At 43.2% G+C, this 27,446-nt stretch overlaps 1 protein-coding gene across 4 annotated transcripts in view; it reads right to left on the minus strand.

The window, feature by feature from the left end:
- Positions 1 to 27,446, minus strand: part of AOAH (acyloxyacyl hydrolase) — a 177,653-nt gene that overhangs the window by 21,131 nt on the left and 129,076 nt on the right. For all 4 annotated transcript variants that reach the window (XM_061197922.1, XM_061197920.1, XM_061197921.1 and 1 more), the window contains 3 exons: positions 15,100 to 15,136; positions 14,313 to 14,387; positions 4,808 to 4,980 (listed from right to left, as the gene is read on the minus strand). In XM_061197922.1, the coding sequence (XP_061053905.1) occupies positions 4,808 to 4,980; positions 14,313 to 14,387; positions 15,100 to 15,136 (285 nt within the window). The remainder of the gene's footprint in view (positions 1 to 4,807; positions 4,981 to 14,312; positions 14,388 to 15,099; positions 15,137 to 27,446) is intronic.

The following is a 27,446-nucleotide window of genomic DNA, read 5'->3' on the forward strand; positions in this document are numbered from 1 at the left end:
CTCTTCAACCTGCTGGAGGTGGCACCTCATGCCTGACCATAAGTAACACTCCTGCACCCTCTCCCTCCCCACCTGCAAGACTGGACTGCTCTGATATCCAGGGGGACTGGAGTTTATTTCTGCTCCTGGATACTGGAAACTCATCTGCTGGCTCCCCTTTGGGGGCTAAGCTGAGCCATAGCCTTGTTGCATCCCAGCTTACTCCCCTCTTCCTACTGTCTTACTGCTGAGGTCCCAGAACACATTAGGATGAGACCACAAGGCATATCCTCCTTCTGGACCAATCCCTGTTCCCTCCCTTTCATGTCCTTGCTATTCTGGCACTGGCTCTAATTGGACCAGGTTGATGGAGGGGAAATTCTTAGGTGAGTAGGTGGGTCTGTGGACAGGATAAGCACACATTAGCTGTAGTTAGAAGAAAACTGGGAAAGGTATAATGGGTTGGTTTCCCTTCTTTCTGGTATTTCTGCCTATTAAAGGTCAGGGTGTCTCTGGGGCTGGTCATGTGGAAGGTTGGCTGGGAGTGCTTGTGATGGGTTTATGATGAAGAGGGAAAACAGTTCTTATGCTTTTCTCCACTGATTGGAACTGTCAGTTAGTTATTCGCTCTTTCTTTTTACGTATGACTTTTTATCCTTGTTACTTTAATTGTATTCTTCCATGTCGAGAAGCCCTGGTATAAAGACTGATCCTACCTACATGTTGTACCTACGTGCAAAGAGCTGGTGTCTGTGACTCCCTGGTTAGAAAGTGAGTCTGGTGAAGAAAGGTGGTCATGAATGCCCAGGACAGGGGCAGAGGGCGGTCCCACAGTGGCCAGGAACCATCAGTGTGTGTGTGTGTGTGTGTGTGTGTGTGTGTGTGTGTGTAAGGGGTGGGAGACTGTGGTTTGGCCCAGTTGATACCATATGCTCTCTCTGAAGATCAAAGGGATCTATCCCAGCTCCTATAGTAGCAGCTCGAGTCTCAGTCATGTGTATGTTCTTTAGGGCAGAGTCTTTGGCATTTATTTAATGCTGGGACCACAATTGAAATTTTAGCTACCATAAGAGCTTAGTACTAACAAAGATCAGCCACACCTTCATGAAATACCATCTGAGTGTATTAAACCTTGGTAAAACCACATTAATTTAGACAGGGAGGAAGCCAGTAATAAAATTGAAGGTATACTACAAGGTATTTTAAAATATATTAGGTTTCAAGTTTAAGAGTAATTGGGACAAAATGGAGTTATTGCGGATATTTTGTGGCAGAGGCCCTTCAAGGAAGGCTGACTTGCAGACTTATTTGTAGCCAGCACTCCCAGATTTCTTGATCATAGTCTAAGCCTTTGGATAGCTGCCTGAATGCATATGGCTTAGGAAAGTGTCATTGGCCCTCAGTAATTTCACTGTCAGGATCTATATACTATTTGTCCTCTCCTTAGGGGACAAGGACTGCATATTAGCATCATTTTTACCCCCAAAGCACATAATAGTTATCTCAGACGTATTAATGGAAAGATTGCCTTCCTCATAGACTGTGCCTGAGAGGACTCATCCCTGGTCAAACATAAACTTTCTTGAAAGATCTATGAATGTATAATCCTAATGTGTGAGACTTACTCTCCGGTAATTCCTCAAAAAGACAAAACATTCTCACCAGGAATTGTAACTGCTGGTAGAGCCTGTGGGGGCTGTCACAGCCCTTGGCAGTCAGGCAGTGACTGGGTGGTGACTCACAGACAAGGCTAAGAGGAATGATGCTAGCCCCTTCCTCCCCAGCAGGAGTCAGCAAGACACCGATTCTTGTTCTGGGCCTCCACTACCTGCAGATCTGATGCTGTGGCATTTAACCTTCTCTTTCCCGAATAGTCAGGCTGAATTCCCACCTGTTTACTGAGGCAGCAGAGAATGTAATCACTGACTCAGGGCTTCTCCCCCGACCCCTTTTGCTCCCTGGCCTCTTTCTTAATCCTTAAGGGGTGGCTAAAGTCAAGTCTACAGATTATCATCATCATGTTTCTTGGCTCAAAGGCAGAATAAATGGAAAACCCCTTTTATTTGCTTGCACCACTCTTAGCACGGTGGCCCAGGAATCAGACTCAGGTGTGTGGCTATTGATTAAGATGAGATCCACCCTAACCTGGGCAAAGCAACCAAGCCTTGAGGCTGAGCTAGCATTAACCTGCTTCGCTGCCGGTTCCTGTCTGTGGGAACGAAGATTCAAAGATTGGATGTGGAGCAGGGGCAGAATGGAGACAATGAGAGGGCAGCAGCCCCTGTTCAAGCGTCTCATCTTATGCGAGTTAGGAGCCTGCCAGAGGAGGAATGAGGACGCTGGGTAAATCCCACCTACTTCCCCAGTCTGTTTAGGAAGGACCCTGATGCTTCGTTGAGGAATTTATGATTTATTTCCCATGGCAACCAGGCAGCAGGGATAATTTAGGATGTGAATAATAACTGAAAAACATTAAACAAATTTTAGGTGGTTATAACTTTCTCCCTAATTGGATTCCCCCTACCCCCAAACTAGAGTTGTTTATATCGAACACACTTGTTCCACCTTTTGCTCTTGTGCTGTGAAGTGCTCGTCTAGATCAGCGGCTGCAGGGAGGCCATCTGAGGATAACGCAAAGCCTAGAGCAGGGTTTCTCAACCTTGGTGCTATCGACATTCTCGGTTGTAGGGGGCTGTCCTGTGCATTGTAGGATGTTTAGGAACATTCCTGGATTCTACCCATTGGATGCTAGTAGCACTCTGTCTCCAGGGGTGATATGATAATGGGTGGGTGGGTTGCCCCTGGATGAGAACCACTGGCCAAGAGAATCCACCAAGTGATTGATGAGTCCCCTGATCAATCACCTTTTTCCTTGCCTTGCTCTCTTCCAAATTACGTGGAGTCATTTTTACATACTATGGTTGAGTCAAGGGAACGGCCTGGCATATCTGAGAAAATTTATGGAGGCAGTCTAACCGCAGTTCATGGAAAGGGAATGGGATTTAAAGTCAGAAAACCCAAAGTCAAGTCCCTATTGGTGTGACAGAGTAAATTGGGAGCACATCTCCCCTGCTCCCAACTTCCCTTCCCCCAGCATTTCTTAGCATGGGAGAAATCTAGGAGTCTGAGAACATCTTTTGGGGGAACTGAACTTTTCATCCCCAAATGGCTCAAAGAGACATTATCAGTCCAAGTGGTTGTCCTTCACATGTCCAAGGCAGCCCAGAATGGAGTCAAGTTCTCTGTGTGATCATGTTATCATTTCTAAAGGGCGTGGTCAAAGTCGTGTGAATAGGAGGAACATGCTTTCCTCATGAGAGTCTGGACGGTGTTTCCTTGGAATAATAGCATTTGCGGCACATTTCATAATTGAAGAGGAAAATGACTTCAGTCTCATTGGTGGGGAGCCTGGAATGTGGACATGTTCCATTGTTCCCCAGTGAAGGGACCCCAGTGAAGGGGTCAGAGCCCTTGGAGAGCTGGTTAAAGGGTCCCTGCTCTTTTCTTATGTGGGGTGGTGTGGAACTTCCTGAGGGAGCTGGTAGGGAGCTTGGTTTAAACAAGAACTACAGGAGGAGGACAAGAGGGGATTGAAAAGACACAAGGATGTTATGTATGCAAGGGAAAGCTCTCCACCTCTACCCACTAAGGAGGGCACAAAGGAAGGAGTTTCAGGTCTTCCCCCTCTGAACTGCTCACCTGACTCATAAGGAACTGCTTGGACCTCCAGGACACTGTAGCACCTGGGCACTGTCGCTTGGGCTGGTCTAAGGAGGTGGCTATGGCAATACCAGGGAAAGGGCAGCCCCTTTCCATGAGAGACTGGCACAGGTGCTGTCGATATAGGGCTGAGGGGATGGTCCCCAGGCCCCTCCTTGTAGATGCCTGTCAGAGAGGCCTGAGGCCAGCACTTCCCATCCTCCCTCCCTGCTTAATTTTCTGTAGTAACACTTATCATCCTCTGACTTTTGGAGTCTTTCTCCCACTGTAACATAAGCCTATGTTGGCAGAGATTTTTGACTATTATGTTCACTGATGGTTACACAGTGCCTAGAACAGTGCCTGGCATATAATAAGTATTTTTGGAAGGACATTCTTCCCTGAAACACAGAAAGAGAGCCCTGCTACACCCGGCTTGCATATACAATAAGCTGTGCAACATTTGGCAAGCTACACAACTTCTCTGAGCCTTAGTTTTTTTCATCTATCAAATGGAATAAATAGAAACATTTATCTCACAGAATTGTTTTAAGGATCAGCATGGCAGCCCTTCCCAAGGTGAATTACTACACGCATCTGGCATGCTAGAGATTCTATTAGAAATTTCTTGGAACTTTAAAGTATTTCAGAGCCAAGGACTCCAAGAGAGTATAGAAGCAGGGAGCAAGCCCTCTGGAGGACCTTGTTCTACAGAACTCTTAACTGGCCACCAGGGTGCACAGACGTCATTAGAAACCTGGCCACTAGGGGGCACTCACCACTGAGGTTTGGAGAAATCCTTCCCTTTGTCTCCTTCCTATCTCTTGTTTGGGCTTCATTGGCTCCTTCTAGATTTCACCTTCAGTGAAGGAGTTTTAAACTCTTACCTTTCAGTTTGTCCTAATTCTTTGCCCAATACATCTGCCCTTTCTGACTTTGGATCTGGTTCTGGCCACCTTTGGATACTGACCTTTAGATCCTACTGACCTTTAGATCCTGTACCTGGGTGCTCTTCCCTTCATTGCTCTGGTGGCATTTTAAGTGTATTCCTATATGGTTTGAACTACATATATTTGAACTACGAATACATTGACATTGTTAAAGAGTAAAAACATCTTCAAACTGATACCGAGAGGATGATATCTGCTGTGCAAATTATCCCAGAGAAAGGTTCCATCTGGTAAGCCGTATAAAACAACATGGCTGCCATTTGGCAGGTGGGAATCTAGATACTGCAGAGTCTGCATGACCTTTGAGTACAATTTTTCAGGAGTGGTCATTTCTGGGACGGGATCAATCTTCCTGTTCACAAAAGAAACAGAAAATATCTTAGTATATTATAGGATAAATGCATGCAAATATAAGACCCACCCCCAAAACACACACACACACACACAGTAGTTATTGGTGTTATTTGCAAAATATTTCTGTTTTCTGGACTCCCTTGTGGTTGGGTGGGCCATTGACTGGTCTGGCCTATGAGTTGTGAGCAGAAGTGACATGTGTCATGTTTGGTTGTATGAGAGCCTCCAGGATGCCCTTTCTCTTTGCCATGAGTCTGGGCAATGTTCTAGAAAGCAGCTGCTTCACCAATCTGAGTCCTGGAACAGAGCTCCTTGGTGATCCCTGATGGACAATGTAGTGTGAGTGAATAAATATTTATTGCTTTATGCTACTAAGATTTTAGGGGCTGTTTGTTCCTGCAGCATAATTTCACTTATCCTGACTGTTACATACAGTTAATAGAATCAAAGGGGTCTGGTATTGCTTATTATTTGTTTGACACTTTGAACTCTGCAACTTGGTCTTTAAAACTTTTCGCATATATAACAGTCAGGGAAATGAAATTTCACTGAGAAATGAAGTGACATTATGTGTCCACATTACATCTTTCCGTTCTACAATGAATTTGAACTTTCATGAATTTCCTGATAGACTGCTATTCCAGGCTATACCCCTGCAACAATATCTGTCAACAGATAATTCCAATTTGCATCACTGCCTTTTTCTATATAGAAGTGCGTGTCATATAGAGGATATGTGAAATTTTAAATTATATTTTTATCTTCTTGTTCCATAAACTTAGTGAAAACAGAAAAAGGAAGTGCTGAAAGTAGTTATAAGAGCACGGTCCTAAAATCAAAGAATTTAAGACCAAGCTGTAAATCATAAGTGAAAGTAGCAAATCTTTAGCTTCAATTAGACATTTACTGAATTTAAGCTGGTTGTCGTATTTTCATTTGGTTTGGAAAAGAACAAAAGTGAGGATTGTACAAAATACTAGAAATACATCATTGAAAGTTCCATTTAAATCTCCCTCCCTTCCTTCCTTCCTTCCATCCTTGCTTCCTTTCTTCCTTCCTCCTTTCCTTTCCCCTTCCTTCCTTCCTTCCTTCCTTCCCTCTTCCTTCCTTCCTTCCTTCCTCCTTTCTTTCTTGTTATCTTTAAAAGGCAAGGTATACACCTGGAGACTGTCATACAGAGTGAAGTAAGTCAGAAAGAGAAAAACAAATATCGTATATTAACACATATATGTGGAATCTAGAAAAATGGGATAGATGAACCACTTTGCAGGGCAGAAATAGAGACACAGATGTAGAGAGCAAACGTATGGACACCAAGGGGGGAAAGCGGGGGGTGGTGATGGTGGTGGTGGGATGAATTGGGAGATTGGGATTGACATATATACACTAATATGTATAAAATAGATAACTAATAAGAACCTGCTGTATAAAAAATAAATAAATAAAATAAAATTCAAAAAACAAAAATAGGTTTAAGGGAATAAAGAAAACTAAGGAGTAGCTAATTAATTTACATAATAGCATTTCAGAGGGCAGTGATGAAGCCCAGAACCTAAGTGACTGGCAAGTTTAACATAATACTAACATACTTTCTATTGAACTGTTTAATACAACCTTTCCTCCTTTCCTGCCATTAAAAAACACTTTGATGATTCTTATCTACTACAGAATGAAATTCAAACTCTGTGGCTTAGCACTGAGACCCTCTACTGTCTGCTCTTCCCTATGTCTCATTTCTTTTGCTTCTCCCAGGACAGGATGAAGTGTTAATGCCAGTGTTTGTAGATGACCACACCTCATGTTACCCATTTTCTTTATTTTTGAAACTGCTACCTGGCCAAATGCTCAGTACTGTGAACTATACTAGTAGTTGTAGTAGGTAAACTACACTCCATGTAGGCAGGGATTTTGTTTTGCTCTTTGCTGTATTTCTAGTGCTTGGAACAGAACATTGCATGTAGTAACTATGTGTTGAATAAATGCTTAAAGGATTGAATCAATAAATGTAAATACAGGGAAAAAAAGGCAAGGTATAAATAGGAATTCTAGAATATTTTTTGGCTTTAATATGTAAGTCTATTATTGTTCATTTTTTGCACCGTTGACTTTTGTACAAGCCTTCAGGAACATATCAAATTTGAATTAAGATACTAACCTGCATTAACCTGGGAGTTGAAAATAGAATTCTCTTTAGGCTTTAAACTGCCTGTTGTTAACCTAAATGGAATCATGCTATAAGTTATTTTCTATTTTAAGTCCTTAAAATTCCAGATTTACCTAATGATCCTGGAGTGGATTGAATAGCATCCCTCAGAATGTGACCTTATTTGGAAACAGGGTCTCTGCAGATGTAATCAGTTAAGATGAGGTCATACTGGATTAGGTTGGGCCTTAAATACAATGACTCGTGTCCTTTTAAGAAGAGGAGAGACCCACACACATAGGGAAGAAGGCCATGTGAAGCTGGAAGTGGAAATTGAAGTTATGCTGCCACAAGCCAGGGAATGCTGAGAATTGCAGGGAGCCTCCAGAAGGATGAAAAGACAGGAATGATTTCCCCTAGACACTTCAGAGGGAGCATGGCCCTACTGACACCTTGATTTTGGACTTCTAGCCTCCAACACTGTGAAAGAATAAACTTTTGTTGTTTGAGCTCACCCAGTTTGTGATATTTTGTCACTGCAGCCCTAAGGAGTTTGATACAGCTGCCAAGCCAGAAAAAGTAAGTTCATTACTCACAAGCTGGACCCGAGACACAAGAGACATGGGAAGAGGAGACAGAAAGAAGCCCCTAGGGGTATCCACTATTGTCACTTTTAAGGGAGCTGCTCCTAAATGGAAATTGGTGTTGTCATTTTGGAAGGAATTTTTCAGAATGTGTCAAAATTTGAAGTTGGCTTAACTTTTGACCTTGACATTTCTCTTTTGGGAAGTTGTCCTATCATAACATTTCCACAAATGTGCAAAAATGTACATACAAGTATGACAACATTTCTTGGAATAGAATAAAATTGGGAAAAGCTAAAAAGCCTGGCTATATAAATTATAGTAGATCCATGCAGTAAACCTCTATACAGCCATTAAAAAGAATGAAGTAACTAGATAGAGGTGTTGGTTGGACAACATTCTGAATGTACTCAATGCTACTGAATCGTTCACTTTAAAATGCTTAATTTTACATTATGTGAATTTCACCTCAATAAAACAAATTTTTTTTTTTTAAAGAATAATCTGTATGTCTTAGCATGGAAAAGACTGCTAAAAAGTATTGTTGAGTGAAAAGAACAAATTACAGAGCAGTGAGCATAATATTATTTCATTTCAATGAATACTAATCAGTCTGTAAATTAGAACTTACATAGAAAAAATCTGGCTGCAAATACAGGAAACATCTCTATTGGTTAGCTCTAAGCAGTGGTGGTGGGGTGGTAGGGAGTGATTCTGGAGAAACTTTCACTTCCTAGACCTGTATTATTTGAACTTCTCACGACAGATGTTATTTTGTAATCAGAGAAACAGTCAAAATGAAAGGGGTTCTCATATCATTTTTATTCTTTCTAAAATGAGGAAGAAAGCTAAATATTAATGGGAGGGGCAGAAAACATGGTAATTTTATGTCATTTCCCCTCCACCTATTTCACTTAGTGAAATAAAATGACTTTTCACATTGTTGCTGTCCAGAGGGTGACAGGCTGACCATGGGTGTGAAGGCCACACGGGCCAGGCTGTGAGAAGCAATATGTCGCTGCACAGAGGAAAAGGTGGAGCGAGTCTGATGTTTGGGGCATTCGGTGTGGTTGGTGTATGTGCTTCTACGCTGGGTCATGAGTTCCTTGGACTTTCTGAGAGAGAGAAAGAGAGATAGGAGGAAAGAGAAAGAGCTGTCCCATTTTACAAAACCCCAGCATGTAGAATAAAATGCTATATTCATGTTTTTCATTATTCTGGGAAAAATTATACGACTTTATGAACAAAAAGCTCTCCAGCCTGCATAAAAGGCACTCAGAAGGATTTGAGAATAGGTTCCCAACCTACTAGGGGCCAAAGGTTGGTTAAGGCTTTGGCTTGATGTGCAGATGCACAGAAGCCCTAGAAGGACCCCAGTTTGTGAAGGGGATTCAGGCTGCCTTGTGCGTTTGTTCAGACCAGGAGAACCAGGTTCAAGGTAACCAGGTTTTATCTTCACTGTGTGTTTGGAGTGTGACAGCAGGGGTGAAACAAAGCAAGTTGGGTGTCTATATCCTGCCTTCTGTCATTGGTAAAGCTAGAATGCACGGCTATTAACTTTTGCCTTGGCATCTCAGGGTTTTTTTTTTTTTTTTTCTTCTGCTGATACAACAACTCTTTGGCACAAAGCAATGATACTGAGCTAAGACTCTCCAACCACCTAAAGGCAAGATGAGTTAAGATGGAGCAAACTCTCCCATACTCCCTATTTAATGATTATTTTTTAGTTAGAGACACAACCCTGATGATAAACAAAGAATCTCAGCTAATTTTCATTTATGAAAGGGCACCTCACAAATTAAGCAAGCATAACCAAAATGGCTAATTGCTAAGCGAAATCAGAATGTAAGCCTTGGTATATATCCAGAGAAAAACGTGGTCCGATAGGATACACGCACCCCAATGTTCATTGCAGCACTGTTTACAATAGCCAAGACATGGAAGCAACATAAATGTCCATCGACAGAGGAATGGATAAAGAAGATGTGGTACATATATACAATGGAATATTACTCAGCCATCAAAAAGAATGAAATAATGCCATTTGCAGCAACATGGATGGACATAGAGATTGTCATACTGAGTAAAGTAAGTCAGACAGAGAAAGAGAAATAGCCTATGATATCACTTATATGTGGAATCTAAAAAGAAATGATACAAATGAGCATATTTACAAAACAGAAACGGACACACAGGCTTAAAGAATGAACTTATGGTTCCCGGGTGGAGGGAAGGGATGGTTAGGGAGTTTGGGATTGACATGTACGCACTGCTATATTTAGAAAGGATAACCAACAAGGACCTACTGTATAGCACAGGGAACTCTGCTCAATGTTATAAAGAAGCCTGGATGGGAGGGGAGTTTGGGGGAGAATGGATACATGTATATGTATGGCTGAGTTGCTTTGCTGTGCACCTGAAACTATCACAACATTGTTAATCGGCTATACTCCAATATAAAATAAAAAGTTAAATAAACCAAAAAAAGAAGAATGGAAGCCTTGGTGTTTCTGCTGGAACATTCTCCAGTCATCTTTGCTCCCTCACGGTACAGCTAGATAATTTACATACGCGCATTGCCAGGTAAACCCTGTAGTGTGTATGGCAAAATTAACCAATTCTTAGTTCAGGCAAGGGCAAAAGGGTCTGAGTGACAGGTGGTGGATCACCTCCTCTGGACGCCATAGATGGTCCCTCTGACCCTGTCCCTGAAAAATTCTCAACACCATTTGATCTGTGTACTCTTTCTCCTCCGGTGATTTTTGAGGGGACTGAGCACTAGTATTTTGGGACCAAAGGGTCCCAGTGGTTTGGGAAACACCTCCTAGGCCTTCCCTGCTGTCAAAGGCTGAATGGGCTGAGCTGAAAGTGTCTAAACCTCTTCACGCAGGTGCTCTGGAGCCCACGTCAGGTTCACTTTGCCATCCCGCGCTTGCCTGCGGCGGCAGTGCCCTGCACCCTTCCTCACACACCGGTGAGCTCATGCCGGTCAGTCCTGGAGAGGAGAGGGGTTGAGGGTGCAGGGCTTACGGGGGAGAACCATGAAAGCCAGGTTGAGAGACGTGACGCTCTTTCCAGGAAAATAATGGGAGAGAAGAAGGTGCCCAGCACCACGCTCTCACACGTCAGGAACACGTGGTGGGCTTGGAACAGATAAAGAGCCTCGCCTTTGGGGTGGCTCAGAGTCTGTCCCTGTCCTAATGAATCGTGCCTGGTCACGCAAGGTAAGCCTCATGACTTGGGTGCAGGGCCAGACGCGATCATTTCATTACCCTGGCAGGTGTTCCAGCCAGATTTCACTGATGGCTGATGGCAGGGGTGCCCACCTCTCAAGGAAGAAGCCTCTGCAGAAAACGTTGCCCAGAACCAGAGTGAAAGCCCAGAGACTTGCTGTGGTTGAGTGCTCAGATTTCACTCACAGCTAGCTTTCATATTTTTGAAGCATCCAGGTAATAGTGGTAGCCCTTTGCTTCAGGCCCCCCAGTTGTAATCACATTATTGACCTCCCACCCAACCTCCTTGAGGAGGCATCTTGACATAGACTGGGAATGGGGTGGGGTCTCAATGGGCCCACATTACCCGATGCATAGAGATCCTGGGTCCCCTAAAAGAGGATATGGCCTGGAACATGCTGGCTGGTTGAGAAACTCATTATTCCCTTGGCTACCCACACCTTCACTGAGGAGGCTGGGAGAGAAGACTCCTCCAAGCAGCAGGAGTTCTATCCATTGCCTTCTCTGCTGGTTTTCTACCCTTGACTGGATAGAATGGATTGTTTCCTGGCAGTTCAGGCTCCTTGGAGTCTGTGATCTATCAGCATCTTGACTGCTTCCTCTGTAATGCAGTGCCGACCAGCTGTCCTAGGTGACATCTGAAACATCGGCATTGCAGAAAAACACTTGGGAGCCGGCGACACAGACAACCTCTGTAGGGCGGCCCTGGCTCTCTCCATTAGGTGAAAAATGTTCAGTTTATAATGTCTAGGTCCACTATAAAAAATGGAACCATGTCCATTTCTGTGGCTAGTGTTAGATGCTTCTATTTTTTTTTTTTTTAATCACATTTCCAGTAATTACAATGTTCTTTTCAGGGATGTTGTAATCGGATATCGGGGAAGGTTTGTCATCGCCCTTTATGACTTGAGATTCTTGAGGCCATTCCCATTTCTCATTGCTGCCCTTGCTACCCAAGCCTCCGCTGCTGTAGCTCACTCATACTTGCCCTATTTCCAGGAATTTTTCTCCTTCTGTATCACTCACATTCTATAGCTTTTGAAGGCAATGATAGGAAAAGCCCAAGGAAGTTGGGTTAGCTTAGGCCAAATTGAGTAGAGGTACAACAAGAAAGCTAGGTTTGTCTATTTTATCTTTCTTCTTGAATTCCTGATGCTAAAAGCTATCTCGCAATCATGACCTTCGTTCATTTAACAAGTATTTATTATCTACGTTTGTTTAGAGAATTGAGAAAGAAGCACATAGCTGCATTATTTTGGTAAAAGCTAGCATCGTTGTAAAAAAAAAAGAGAAGAGAAAAGTCAAGCAAATATCCTAAAAGTTTTTTCAGGATGGACTTATGCAATTCGTTGCTGGCTTGAGCTTTTATGAAATAAATCACTTTGCTCATTTGGGGTAATCTCCTCCACCTCGACATTCTGGCAGATGGGGAGGTATACTTGCCATCTGTCTTTATTTTTCTAACCCCTCCACAGGACGTTGCAAAGTGGGCACCATGGGGACATCCCACACTGCCAACTCCATTCTTTCACCCAAATGCTTGCTGTTTCTCTGCCCGGATCCCCGGCGGGGAGAGAGGCTGGCATGGGTCTCTGGCTGATGTCTGCCTGACCTTTGGCTCCTTGGAAAAGGAAGAGCAGGACTGGGCTGGAGGGGCCTCTGCGTGTACAGCTTCTGCTGAAAAAGTGCAGTTTCAGGGATTTTGGGCTCTTGGACTAAAAGACTCTTTCTGCAGTGTTTTTTATGCAGTGTAACCACCTTGTTCTCTGTCCCCTCCAGCGGGACAGGATCCAGAGGTTGGAGGGGCACTGGCTGATCTGATCATAGGTTTGTTCTGTTTTGTGATGGGACTGGGGGTTGAAGCTCATTTCTTCTCCTTCCATAAGCTCCTTGAAGTCAGGGACGGTGGCCTCTTTGCCATCATATCCCAGAGCCAGGCACACAGCTTGGCATTTCATAGGTGGTCAATACGTACCTTTAAAAGTGAATGCATAAAAGAAAGCAAATAAGGCAAGTGTGGACTGTAGAAAGAGTATAGAATTTAGTCAGAGAACCCAGTTGGGCTCTCAGCTTTGCTGCTCAATAGCAGCAGAAGCAATTCCTTACCTAACCTTGCTGAACCTCAATTTCCTCATTTGTAAAATGGGACAATCACATTTGCTTCTTAGGGCTGCTGTGGGGATGACCTGATGTAGAGAGTGGTATGGCTCTTGGCTCATGGAAGGTTTTGGGGGTGTTTGCTATTTACTGGAGAGTTCCAGGTGGGTCATTACAGAGCTACCTTAGGTCCCCAGCATGTAGCCTTGGCAGACTTGGGGTTCTGCGGACAGTGGTAAACCAGTCTAGGGGCTGCCAAGGCAGGGCATATCAGTATCTCTGGATCGCAGTGTGGTATCTCCTGCCTGAACTCACTTCACCGTTTAGGTCTACACCTCCTTCACCATAAGAGTTCTGGAGCTCTCAGGGAGGTATCCATGAGGGCAAACACACGTTCATAATATGGAACCATGTTTTTAGCACAGGCTTAGAAACTTGGTGAGTGAAGTACGAGAAAGCAAAAGGTGGGCAGTGAGCAGGGTGGCCTGCTTCTAGCACCTCTTGGGCTGGAGTCCAGCTCTGCCATCAGTCGATTAATTGGGCAAGTCATGTCACCTCTCTTGGTTTTGCTTTTCTGTTTTACTAAAATGATGGGTGGGTGGCGACTGGGGAGTTGTTTTAGATCTGATCTCACCTTTTTTTTTTTTTTCTTTTTGGCCATGATCACAGGACAGATGGCATTCACATGTGCGGCATATTCTTAGGGGTATGCACAGACTTCGAGAAGCCTTCCAAAATGTTGTGGGGGACTGAAGGCATTCAACATTTTGAAATCACTACTGATATTAGCAGTTTAGCAAAACTACTTTCTTACGATGGGCCGTGGGCATAAATAGGATTGGCTGTGAATTATGCGCAGTTTCTTTGCAAAGTTCCAAGTCTATGCTGTCTCGACCACGTGGGTGAGTAAATCAGAATATGAGTGAGGATGCTGTTCTTATGAGATAGCTGTGATTTTTGCCTTATTTTATTTAAAAAGCCATGACTCTCAATCTTGGATTTTTGATTAGCACTAACATATTTCTTGTGGTATAACTCAGAGTTGATCATGACACACTCCTTTGTTATGAATCAGAGCAAAGAATTAATGGGTCAGATATTCTTAAAGTCTTTCTGCTTTGCAGCTTGGTTTTGTTGATTTCACATGTGTCTAGGACTTGCTAAGATAGGGAAATTCAGTTCCGCAGCAGGCTACTGTAATGGAGTGGACTGAGTGGAGAGGACAGGGAAACTCAGAGTCAAAGAATTTCCCAAACCTTTCTCAGTAACTCACCTCTTGCAGACATCATTTCCAATCATGGCGTATATGACAATGGCTGGTTGGTCCAACAGCTGGTTCCTAGACAAACTGAGAACCCGTAGATGGAATCTGAATGTCAAACACTTGGAAGCCTAGCTGTGAATCTTTGTATGACCATCCTCTTGGTAACATTTTGCTATTTTTCTTTCATTCCAGTATCACCATTCCCATTTCCCCTCTTCTTCTCTATAAATTTTAACCCACTTTTCCATTAGGAAAAGACCACATAAATGCATAGAACTAAAAGAGTAGATTGAAGTCTCCCGTAGGGGGACACACTACCATCTTTACAGCATCTTTCACAGAATTTGTCATGAATAAACACAGGTGAGTTATCTGAGTTACTTGTGTCCAGACGTGTAGGACATTATTACAGCTGTGGACCTGTGGTCAACTTTGAAAAATCAAGGGTTTATCAAGGTTTCTATTCTGGACACCCAAGGCCTTGCTTCTGAATTTTAAGTCCAATACACACACAAAATTGTTTTCTTGTTCATAAAGCAGGATTAAGAAACCATACTTTGGCCAGACCTAAGTTTTACCCACTTTGTATGCATTTTTATGGACACATGTAAATTAATCACTTCCTATGGTCACTGGTCCAAGAAGTGACAACTTCCCAGTGTATGGAAAGTGACTAACAAATTATGGATGCTCAGTATAAGTGGTTACTGGGTAATAACAGAGAGTTTTTATTCATTTTTCAAAATAGAAACCTAACTTAAAAACAACTTCTTATATCCCTCCCTCTTCCACTTACCTTTCTATAAATCTCTCCAGGCTTTGGGAAGATGCACCTTAAAATTAAGAAAATAATTAAAGTTAGTAAGTTCAATTCAGCACAATCAGTATGAGAGTTTGATTGACTGACTGAAATCATGGAAGAAGCATCATTGTACACTCAAAGGTCATCCAAACCATCATGCTGAAGGGAATGACTTCATCCTGCAACTCTCCTTAATGGGTCTTCTGTTTGCCTGGCATTTTAATTAACATAATCCTAAAATTTTTAGATTCACAGGTTTCAAGACATTTCCTAAGCATGAATGGGTGCACTTTCTAGTAGATGTGAGAAAAAGGTATAAATCTATCAGCAAAGACAGAAACTACCCAAAGATTAAGGAATGAGTTGAGGGATGAGAGGTACAGTAAAAAGGATTATTTGAGAGCTGCCCATCTCCCTAGAAATCCCCATTTAATTGCCTGCCAGTATTCCTACTCACTCCTGAGGCTCCTCCTGACTGGCTGGCCTGCGCAAGGTTTAGATTGCAGAGTTGAAATATTTCAGCTCCTGTAGTGACATGCATAACCATCCTTCCCCCACCCTTGTTACCACCTGTCATGCATCTCCTATATGAAAATTATATTTATTGAATACTCATTTTATTGTAGACACTCTGTTAAGCACTTATATTATTAGTTCATTTAGAACTTAGCACCACTGTACGAGGTAGGCATAGTAGTATTCCCATTTTATAGATGAGGAAACTGAAGCTCACTTAAAGTGACTTGCCCATAGCCACACAACTAATCATTCGGAGAGCTGCAATTCAAACTCAGTCCTTTCTGTGAGGCTGAGCTCTGGTTCCTTGTGTGACAGTGCTTCTCTAGACTGGGTGTCTAGAAAGGGTGAACCCAAATAGGTTTACTGTTTCTTTGTCCCTTGGAAGCTAGTCTGCAGCAATTAGTGGGTAATCCTCAGATGGGTGGTACAATTCAAGGGGCAAGGAAGATTTTCCTGTAACTTCCAGCCTTGGAATCTTGGGGGGAAGGCCAGTGGGTGTTCCTGCAGATCCACATGGGAAAAAGGGCAGTGCGCACCCATGAGGAGCGTGCTGGCCCATGTCCCCTCAAAACCGTGTGACCATGCAGGGACTGCCTCCTTTTCCACATACAGCTAGATGCAAGCTGTATGGGCAGCACTGATGTTCTCTTGGCTGATTCAGGAATGTTAGTACAATAAATGAATATCGCTTTATTTCCTCTCTTATTGTGGTAAAATATACGACACATAAACGTAACCATTTTAACCCATTTTGAGTGTGCGATTCAGTGGCGTTAAGTATCCATACATTCATATTGTTGTGCAAACATCACCACTATCCATCTCCAGAATTTTTCCGTCATCCCAAATTGAAGCCCTGTATCCATTAGAGAATACCCCTCCCACAGCCTCTGATAGCACCATTCTACTTTCTGTTGGTATAAATGTAACTATTCTGGGTACCTCATATAGGTGGAATCATACCATATTCGCCTTTTTGTGTCTGGCTTATTTCATTTAGCATAATGTCTTTAAAGTGCATCCATTTGCAGCATGTGTCAGAATTTCCTTTCTTTTAAAGACTGAATAATATTCCATTGTATGTACATACCACATTTTGTTTATCCATTCATCTGCTGATGGGCATTTGGGTTGTTTCTACATTTTGCTATCGTGAATATGCTGCTATGAACATTGGTGTGCAAGTATCTGTTTGAGTCCCCACTTTTTAGGTAACTGAAATTGTTGGACCATATGGTAATGCTATGGTTAATTTTTTTTAGGAATCATCATACTGTCTTTGTTTCCTTTTTGTAGTGAGGCGGGGTAGTATTAAATACGCACACAGACATACAAGTTAAGGGCAGTCATTTCATCTCAGCATGCATGCATTCATTCACCCTCTCCATTCATTTGTTGAGCACTTGCCATGTGCCTTGCACATAGTAGGGAATTAGCAGATGAGTTGGACACAGCCTCTATACCTGAGGATTAGATCAGCATCTGTGGAGTTAGACACATAACCGAGCACTGGTGAAAGGTTTAATGCAACCAAACCCAGAAAACTCAATGTGATTTGAGCCTATTATCTCGGCTCAGAGAAGGTGCCAGATTTCACAACACCGAGTCATAAACATAGAGACTCAAAAGGATTTCTGGGTGTGAGATGGCTCCCTCTTGCTCCCAAGAGGGAAGAGAAGGAGGGCAGCCATCGGGAGCCTACGATCGCTCACTCCTCTCATCGTCTGGGCCCTTCATCCAGTGCCAGCCCCAGGACTCTCATCTTCCCATTTTCAGTAAACTAATAAATCAGGAGGTGTTTAATTCTCACTCTTTGATTTTTCTCTTAATGAGAACTGAAAACTAATGAAAGCTCAAGCCATGAGTGGGAAAAAAAATTAAAGGACCAGGTCAGGCCAATAATTTTCCTCATTATCCAGAGTACAACTGGGAATGTGAGGTGTAGAGGACCCACAGAGCTTGAGGAAAATGGAAATGAAAACCTGTCATGGCATGCCACGTGGGCAGCCCCTCTCTGGGCCCACATCCCTACATCCCTCTGCCGCTCAGGGCAAAGACGGCAGGCCAAGGGCAACGGCTTGCGGTGGATTTAAAAGTAGCAATCACAAACATCCACCCATGGAGAGAGGAAGTGCCCACTCTTCCTTACCCAAATGTTTATTTTTTCTGGTGGGTGTTTATAACAGGAGCACAGAATTTTCTTTGCTCCAGAGTTGTGGCACCTTCCACGATTTCCATTTCCTTTTGGAAATCTCAGTTTTATGAGATTATGTAATGAGTTTATGTAATTCCCATGTCACTTTCTCTTCTTAGTCCCCCTTTCCTGTTGTTCTGCTATCCCTTTGCCAGCCCCATCATCTCTCTCCCCAAGCTCTCTTTTCTCTCTCCTCTTGTGTATAGAGTTCCTCTCGGCTGCTGATTTTGTTGCGGCTGTTGCTACTATTACAGAAAATACTTAATAAAGTAGTTGGAACAGGAAGATGTAAGCAGGAGAGAAAGATAGCTTCTGGCCTGTGGGATGAGGCAAAACAAGGTGAGCATTTGAAGAACTGGTGCTACCCTTAAGAGGTCCATACCTGGTCTCTACAATAATAGTTCAGAGAAATGGAAAAGTTTTGACTCTGAAATAGGGACATTTAATTTATTTGTCAAGGTGGTACAATGGAGAATCTACCTGTCCCCAATTAAGAAAAGAATAGGGTCCTTATTGGCCACAAAAGTCTGAATTCTGGCTCATTCAGTCCCTTTTAAATAAGGCATAGTGCATTGCAAGGAAAGAAGGGTTTCCCATAATCTCAGCACTGATTGTCTTTCATGAGTAAATTTCAGCTTACATTCCCACTGCTGGATCAGTGTTGACCACAGCAGCAAGTGCTTCATATTCTGGACATTCGAATCAACTGGTAAGACACTCTTAACGGTCTTCTAAAAAGCCTGTAATTTTTTGTTTTTGTGCCTGGCCCAGAGTCAGTGCTCAGTCTCAACTTCTTCATGGGGTATATTTAAGTATAATAGGTTTTCTTAACTTAATTAATTCATTCAGCAACATTTATGGAGTACTTACTATGTGCCAGGCATTGTAATAGATGCTGGGGACACATCAGTGAATAGAAAAGATATGGTCCCTGTTTTTGTGAGGCTTAGAGTTATTCATAAGTAATGAACATCCAGTGTTTCGGATTCTGAGAAGCCCTGAAGAAGTGGTATTAAGCTGAGCACTGAAAGAAAAATAGGTGCTTCTTCTCTTGAAGTCCTAAGAGAAGAACTTGGCAACTAATTCCCAATAAAATATCTGATGCTTTCTAGACACGACTCAGAAACAAATCTCTAGTTTAATGCCATCCTTGTTATAACTCTCTGAATAGGACAGGGGCAGATCCAGGTTTTGGGTTCTGAAGATTATATAATTTGGAGGACCCTCTTTAGGGAAAAGAACACAAAACACAAAAATGAGACCTGACACAAAGAGAAGCCAGAGTGCAAAGAGACACAAGTCTTAATCAATTGTGGTTAAATATCTCAAGTTGGTAAATTTTGCAAATCCATGTGGTTACCAGGCAAGTGAGGGGCCCTCAGGCTTCAGCATCACTAGTCTTATAACTCTGCCTCTTGGCACTCCGTAGACGTCGAGTGCAAAGTCTTAGAGCATCAGCGCTAGGTGGGACCTTTGAGAGTATGTGATCAGGTAGCCCACTTTACAGATGAGGCCCAGAGAGGGAAAGAGGCTTGCTCAAGGTCTAACAGCTAGCAATCAGCATCTCAGCTAGTAAGCCATTTCAGGGACCAATTACTAGACATTAGTAATGACTGAAACAGATTATTTCAGTTCTTAAATGAGAATATGTGAATTATAAGATCTAGTTCTTATATGAGAACCTGTAAAAAGGACTACGGGGTGCATTTTGCAACCACTGCTATAAAATTTTTTGTCAGATAGTTCCAACATCTGACATCTGTTGGTTTTCTTTTCCCATGTGAGTTGAGATTTTTCTGGTTCCTTATATGCTGAGTAATTTTGGATTTTATCCTGGGCATCTTGGATATTATAAGACTCTGAGCCTTATACTTTTGTCTTATTAGGCAATCCACCCAGTTAGGTTCAGGTGGCACGTTCTAACTAGCCTTCTGGGAGGTTATGATTTCAATGTCAGTTCTACTCTCAAAGCCTCTGTAGTGTTATTCTGATTTGTCTCATGTCTGTGCCACTGAGTGGCCATTCTGGGACCTGGGCAGTGGTCTATGTCCAAGTTGAGGTCTCAAAGTCTTTGGTATGCAATTAAGGATCAGATCTGTGCATGTGCAGCTCAAGAGGAAGCCCAGGAGTTCACACACAACTTTCCGGGGTTGCTTTCCCAAGCTCCTCCCTCTCTAGGAGCTCCTCGGTCCTTTCTAGTTCCTTGGGCTCCCCTCTTTGGTCCTTAAGCCCCAACTTTCTTTCCCCCACTCTCCTGTGCACGTCTCACAAATTAACTAGAGATGAGAGGACAGAGTGAGAAAATAAGCAATAGGAGATCTGCCCCACCCTCCTGGGAGCACAGCTCTTCTAACTGGAGAGACTGTCCCCCAACACAGAATTCTAGACACTTCCTCACTGCTGCCCTGTCACCGCAAAGAGACCCCTTTCCCACTTCTAGAGTGAGAACTAGAGGGTTTCTTCTGAGGCCATCTCTCCATGCCTCTGTCCACTTCCGGGTTTGGGGCAGCATTGAGTCTAGGTTGGGAGATATCAGAGGACAACAAAATGCCAACTGCTGGTTTGGCTGTACTCCTCATTCTGGCTTGCTTCTTCCATCGGCTACTATTTTCTTTCCAGCGTCCTCCAATACCTTTTCCATATCTTCTGTCCAGGTTTTATAGCTGCATTCAGTGGGACAGACAGGGTGGAGTCTGCTTACTCCATTATACCCGGAACCAGGAACCAAATGCATTATAGAGAGTATAAATAGTTCATGAAAAATGTGGTGTCATACATTGACCTAAAATCAATCTAATAATGCCATTTAACTCTAATTAGATTTTAAATAATACAGATTTTGCTTATAAATTTAGGAAGCATTTTGGAGAATGCGATTTGTGTAATCCAGTTAAAAAATCAGCCATGAGAAATTTAAATTCCTTTTTTTCTCTAAAAATCTTTGCTTGCAATAAGCAGAAATATTCAGACTAATACATTGACCTTCAGCTCAAAATAGTAGGTACTTAATAACTGTTTGTTGTGACAATTTCTGATGGTGTTTCTACTACCGAAAAAGCTTTCAGATTCACAAGTGTGGTTCTGAATTTCTGTGACAAACTAGATAAATGATTCCCCCAAACATATATTTTTAAAAGAATATGACAGCCTTCCCAGAGCGGCTCTAATCTACCTTCTGGTCTCAAAACTTGACATAATTTCACAAGTATCCTTCAGCCATGCTGAACTTCTCTCTTCTTCTCCCCTAAAGATATTTTGCCCTTGGAGCATCTATGCACTGAGTCACCATCTCCCCATGGTTTTTGGATTGCTATTTTTTTCTGCAAGGCTCTCTGCTCAAATGTATCTTCTCTGAAGTTTTCCACTCCTTCTCCAGGTAGAGCTGTGTCTCTTATCTCCAGAGACCTCAACCTACCTCTATTTATTTTACAAGAACCATAATTGTTTCCTTCTTTGTCTCTCTTTTCTGTTTACTTATGATCTCCTTGAAGGCAGGGACTTTGCCTTGTTCACCTTTCTGTTTCTAGGAGCTATTGCAATATTGGAGAGGAAAGAGAGGGAGTGGTGGGGCAAAATCAAATGGAAAATGAGAGGAAGGGAAGTAAAAGAGAAGACCAGAGGTAAAAGGCACCTCCCAAGAGGCTCTGAAACTGACAAAACCCCGGCAAGTTCCTTTAAACTATCAACACAAGTAGCAGTGAGCTTTCCTTATGATGTCCTTTATCTCAAGTCCTAAACAAAAGGGATCGATTGAAAGGAGACCCCTTAGGACTTCAGGAGCCCTTGCCATTGACAATTACATACAAAAGTGTAAGATATTTGCTTCTGAATTTGCCCTCTGCAGGTGTGCTGATTCAAGAGGTACAGGATGAAAATCTTGATCTAACAGAAGAATAGAAAGCATACACTCTTCATATTATAATCATTGTCAGATGCCTTGCTCCTACTTGGATGAGTTGCATGGAACAAGCAGAAGCCAGGAAGGGCTGCATAAATAAATCCTAAGAAATAGTCCCATTGGAATCAGAATGTCTCCATTCTTTAATGATTCTTTGGAATTCCAGAAAGTATTAAAAATTGGAATGATGTCCTCTAATAAAAGGAGGGAAATGTGTCCCTCTGTATAAAATGTGTCACACTGAAATGTTTTTCTTTCAAAAGTTTCTATTATAATTAAACATTGTATCTTGGAGATACTTTTGGTCTTTGAGAGAGATAACAAGTTTTGATGCCTGTAGCCCTGTAAGCATTTGCCTTTTAGATCAAGCATCTCAAAAATCGGTATTAAAGTCTTTCTTTGTTGTTGTAACCACACCGGATCATGGCTCCCAAACAGAAATGTCCTAGTTGTTTTGTTATAAGTAATTTCTGTTATCTCCTGTCAACATCTTGGGTTGAGACGAAATATTCTACCCAGTGGTTGGGTTCATTAAATAATTATTGAGGGCCTATTTCTGTTTGGCAAAGGTGACTTCTTTGCTTCTTCTAATACTCTGTGCCTTTAGAAAAAATTGTCTTAACATTTTCATTTTGAAATGATTTCCGAAAAGTTAAAATAATTTCCAAAACTCAATAATTTACAAAAAGTTGCAAAAATAGAACAAAGGATTTGCACATACCCTTTCATCCAGATTCCTTAAATGTGAACATCTTTCATAATCATAGTGCAATGATCAAAATCAGGAAATTCACATTGGTACAGTATGTTGTCTACACTAAAGACCTCATTCATATTTCACTATTGCCCCATTAACGACCAGGGCCAGGATCCAATTCAGGGTCACATGTGTTTAGTTTCATGTCTGTTTAGCCTCGTTTAATCTGGGCTGATTCCTTAGTCCTTCTTTGTCTCTCATGACCTTGACACTTTTGAAGGGTACTGGCCAATTATTTTATAGAATGTCTTCAATTTGGGTTTGTCTTATGTTTCTTCATGATGTAATTCAGGTTATGACTGAATAGAGGCAAGAATACAGTAGCAGTTGCTCAGTTAGTTTAAGGTACAAAACATTTTTTCTTCCAATACAGAGATCTTACGGGGTGGGAGGGTGTATAAAAATAATAAGCCCTTGTATGTATAATTGAATTCAGCTAAGCCTGGATTAATACTCATTTGCAGTTTTTCTCTTCATCCTTCTTTTACTTTTTCCTTGCCTCTATCCCTTTCTGAGAGGACCACTTTTGATAAAGAAGGCTGACACAGAATGCTGGATCAAGGTATCTAATTCTGACATTCACCTGCCTCCAGGGCAGGTACTGGCTGTCCTAGACAGCAAGATAGTGGTTTTAGCAGCTAGAATCCAAAAGGGGGACAGTATGGCATGGTGGGGAGCAGGGACAGACATGCTCTGGTGTATCTGGTAGGAGACAGACACGAGTTTAAACTCTGCCAAGCTAATGGACCTTGGGCAAGTTACTTAACTTTGCTGTGAGGTTTAAATGGTGATAGAGTATGTAAAGTACTTAGCATAATGTCTGGCTTAGAGAATGTACTTTCTATGGACCGAATATTTGTTTCTCTCCAAAATTCATACATGGAAATCTAATCCCCATTGTGATGGTATTTGGAGGTGGGGCTTTTGAGAGGTGATTAGATCGTGAAGATGTGCCCTTATAAGAAAAAATGCCGTTCTAAGAAGAAGCCAGAGAGCTGGCTCGCTCTCCTTCTGCCATGCCGCCAGGGGATGCAACGAGAAGCCAGCAGTTTGCAACCTGGAAGAAGGCTCTCATCAGAACCTGCCCATGCAGGCACCCTGAGCCTCCAGACCTGTGAGAAATAAATTTCCGTTTATAAATTACCCACTCTGTGGTACTTTGTTAAAGCAATCTGAACTAATTAAGCAGTACTTAATATCAGCTAAAGTCTATGAAAGTAATAATAACAATAGCCACTTCAAACAACTCTCCAGCTGAATCTGCCCATCCCGCTAACAGATGCCTTAGAGGGCTGTGCCCTGACCAACGGTCCTTGGCAGTATTTCTGAGAGAAACACGATTAGCTGCCTGGAGACTGGAAGGACATCAACCTGTTCCTTCTGGCTTGGAGTAAGCCCTGAAGAGTGGTGTCTCTGTGCCCAGGACAAGCTCCTTCGACAGTTCTTGTGCTTGTTGAGGAATCAAAATCCTCTCAGTCAGGCCTAAGAGCAGGACGGATTTCTCCCCCGTGTCTGCTCTTGTTAGAACACCTCCCAGAGGCACCTTCTGTCCTTCTGCTGGACGCCCAGGGCCTGGTCAGCTCTCAGGAGCTATTCCTCGCTTTCGCACCCTCTGACCTGTTGGGCATCAAAGCCCTAGTTCACTTTACCTTGAATAGTTGCTGACCATTAGACTTGGGACGGGGTTGAACTCTCAAATGGCCACAGGGGCCAGGTAGCTAAATCCATGTGTGAATGGAACAGAGTGGGAACCTCGGCCAAACACACAGCACATGATCCACCTGAAGGGGGGGCCACTACTCAGTGCCAACCCATTGTTGCCAGGCAGGAGCATGCCTGTTTACCAGAACTGCTGATTTTCTAAGATAAATAGGAAATTGGATTTTTATGTAAAATCTCTTGATTATTAAACATCAGCAATAAACCACATTAAAAAAACAAAAAACTTAAACATGGAGTGAGTCTGAGGATTGCTAGTCTAAGACACTCTGATTTAGGATTTCAGAATCATAGAGCTTGGATGGACATTGATTATCCTGTTTAAGCCCTTTATTTTAGGGAAACTGAGGTTCAGAATGGGGAAGGGACTCACTGAGGTTATAGAACCAGCCATTGAGGGGTCAGGACTTGAACATGGTCTAGGCATGCATTAACATTTAGTCTTTTTATCCTCTGTGTCTATTACAGCGACTGGTGCTCAAAAATAACTGTAGAATTAATGAAGGCATGAAGGATCATTCTCATGAATCTGGGGCTCGCCTCTCCTGATTTTTCACTGGAGAGCAACAAGAGAGAGTTGTATTATCGTGTGGGATATGAATAAGGTTGTTTTCTTTGCTCATGTGATTCACATGTGAATCTCATGTGATTCATCCCAGAGCAGCGATGTGTAGGAGAAACAGTCCAAGAGTCATGAGAAGGAGCCCTGAGCGGGACTCACAGTTGTCGTGGACGCGATGTGATGTCCCACATCGTGTAGAAATCCCCTCTCCTCTTCCATCCCCTCCCCTCACTCTGATTCTGCTCCAAGGCCTCCTCCTCAATTTGCCTTAGAAACTCTTCCCTCACCCCTTCGCTGCCCAACTTTCTCTTCTCCTCTTCACCCCACCCACTTAGACTTCCTAAGGCTTTATCCTGTAGATGGTCTGAGTATGAATTCCACAGGCTGCCCTGAATTTTGCCCCTTTTTTTCTAGTTTCTCCTGGTCTGTCAGATTCTCTCCCATTCTTCAGATGGTTTAACCAAAGGCTAAACAAGGGAACCAGCAAGATGAAGTTTTCTGGGGGGTGTGGGGTATGGAGGGTGGGTAGAGAAGTTAAGAAGTTCAAGATTGAATTTGGTTTGTGGCAAGGGGATTGGGGTGTGGCTGGGTAGGTGAGGCTGCAAACACATGCATTTTCACAAGTGTTAAAATTCTCCCTTTTTCCTATCTATATACTTGCAGTTAGTCCCTTGCTCCCCACTCTCCCGCTAAGTGGGTGAGCATATGGGTGCACAGAGAGGGGCGACTTCTCACTGTATGGATGGGCCCCTCCAAGAAGACATGCTCTTCAGCACTTTTGACTTTCTGAAAACAAAACAACCCCAAACAGGTGTTGACACCAAGGTTTTGTTAAACTTGCAAAAATAAAATGAGGAAGGCTGCAAGTGAAAAAGACATTCTGTTTCAAGCCAGTAAAGTCCTGCTTGCAAACTGTAAAGAGATCCTTGGTGCAGCCCCTAAGACCATCGGAGTGCCCTCCTCTGCAGGCTGTGTGGCCATGGAGACTCAGGGCTGGGATTTGCTTGTTTCGTAAGCAGATGAGTCTTGTTTATTTTGGAAGTAGATGCCTTACGAATTTTTCTTTACTTTAAAATACATATCGATATTGAATATCATGTTAACATTTGCTTTTCTTCTACCCTTTATTTTAGATGAAGCGTAATCTTGTCACTCATGGTTTTTGCCCACCATGGAGGTATTCAGGTTGGCAAAAGATTACTGTGTGTGCTTTTCTTCTCTTCAAAGGTTAAATGTAACTCCTGAGAGTCATTTAGTTAAAAAAAAAGTGTGTCAGCTTGCCATGTCCCTACTGCGTGCAGCAGAGGCTCAGCTCAGGGCTGGGAGTACAAATTTGGTTCCCATGCAGCTTGTCCTCACCGTCAGACTGGGAAGCCAGACTTAAAGCAAATGACTCAGCTACAGGCGAGGAAATGCAACAACATAGGCAGGGACAAAGGGCTTATGTGAGGGCTGAATAAAAGCTAACACTTATTGAGTCCTCTCTGAGCACGAGGCCCAAGGCCCGAGACCTTTGATGAGGTCCCAAAGATTGGAACGTGCAGCACGGGTATAGGAGGTGGTTTTGGGGTCCACGTTTGCTGTGTTGGCCTCCCCAGCTGAATATCGACTGGCATCCACGCCTGAAGCTCTAGTCTCTGAGGGGTGATCATTGCTGGGGAGAAGATGACACCCCTCATCTGCTTCTGTTCCTTCCAACATGTTCTAGAACTTCCAGCTCAAGCAGCCAAGGCTTGTTCTCCAGCCCTTTCCACCCACAGCTTCCACCTCTTGCCTCACCCATCAGCAGGGGTCTTCCACTGCCCCACCCTCAGTTCTCACACCGTCGCCTTAACCCTGCCCTTGCCCATTGTCTCCTCCAGCCTCTCTAGGGTAGCCCTGAGCCTGCTCCCCAGGCTGCACCCGCCTCCCATTCCCCAGGGCTCCCTCTGCAGTCCCCTCATTTCTCCTCTAGGCTTTGCCCCAGATCCCCTCTGTCAATCTTAGATCTGCCAGCTACCAGTTTCCATCACTGCCCACTCCTATCCGTAGCCCAGCTTCTTCCTCCCAGAGGAAGCCCCTTTCTTTCTGCCAGATTCTCCTGGTGGGGCTGGCAGCCCCTCCCCTATCCCCATTACCTTCCTGCTTGCTACTGTTCCCAGGGGCCAGGAAACTCAATGCTAGATGTCCCTCTTTCTGCCCTTGAACTCTGGGAGCCACAGGCCTTCCCAACATGGACATGTGTTTTTTTAATTTATTTTTGATTTTTCAAATCTACTTGCTTCTTTAAACAAAAATTTATATTGAAAAAGAGACTGAGTTTTTAAAATGCTGAGTAAATAACAGGACAGGTGGTGGGTGAAGTTAGCAACAAAGATGGACGATCAGGAAGCCCTGTATTTCCCCATTCAACCTTACCACGGCCCAGTGAAGTTCAAGTATGGGCTGCTATCACCCCCACTTTGCAAAGGGAGCCCCATCTGGGTTTTGTGATGAATTCCTTCATGTCATGTGACACAGTTTAAGGAATTGGCTTTATTGGGGAAAGGACAAACTTACAAGGCTGGGGTTGTCCCCTGAATCCCATCATCCCACTGAGTTCGGGTGCAGCCTTTCCCCCAGGAGGGTGGGGTGAAGAATCCCACTGGAGCTGGCCTGTTGCAACGGCAACAAAGAATGAGATCCCGGGGCTTCCCTGGTGGCACAGTGGTTG

This window comes from Eubalaena glacialis, chromosome 8 (assembly GCF_028564815.1).
Source record: "Eubalaena glacialis isolate mEubGla1 chromosome 8, mEubGla1.1.hap2.+ XY, whole genome shotgun sequence".
Classification (NCBI taxonomy): domain Eukaryota; kingdom Metazoa; phylum Chordata; class Mammalia; order Artiodactyla; family Balaenidae; genus Eubalaena; species Eubalaena glacialis.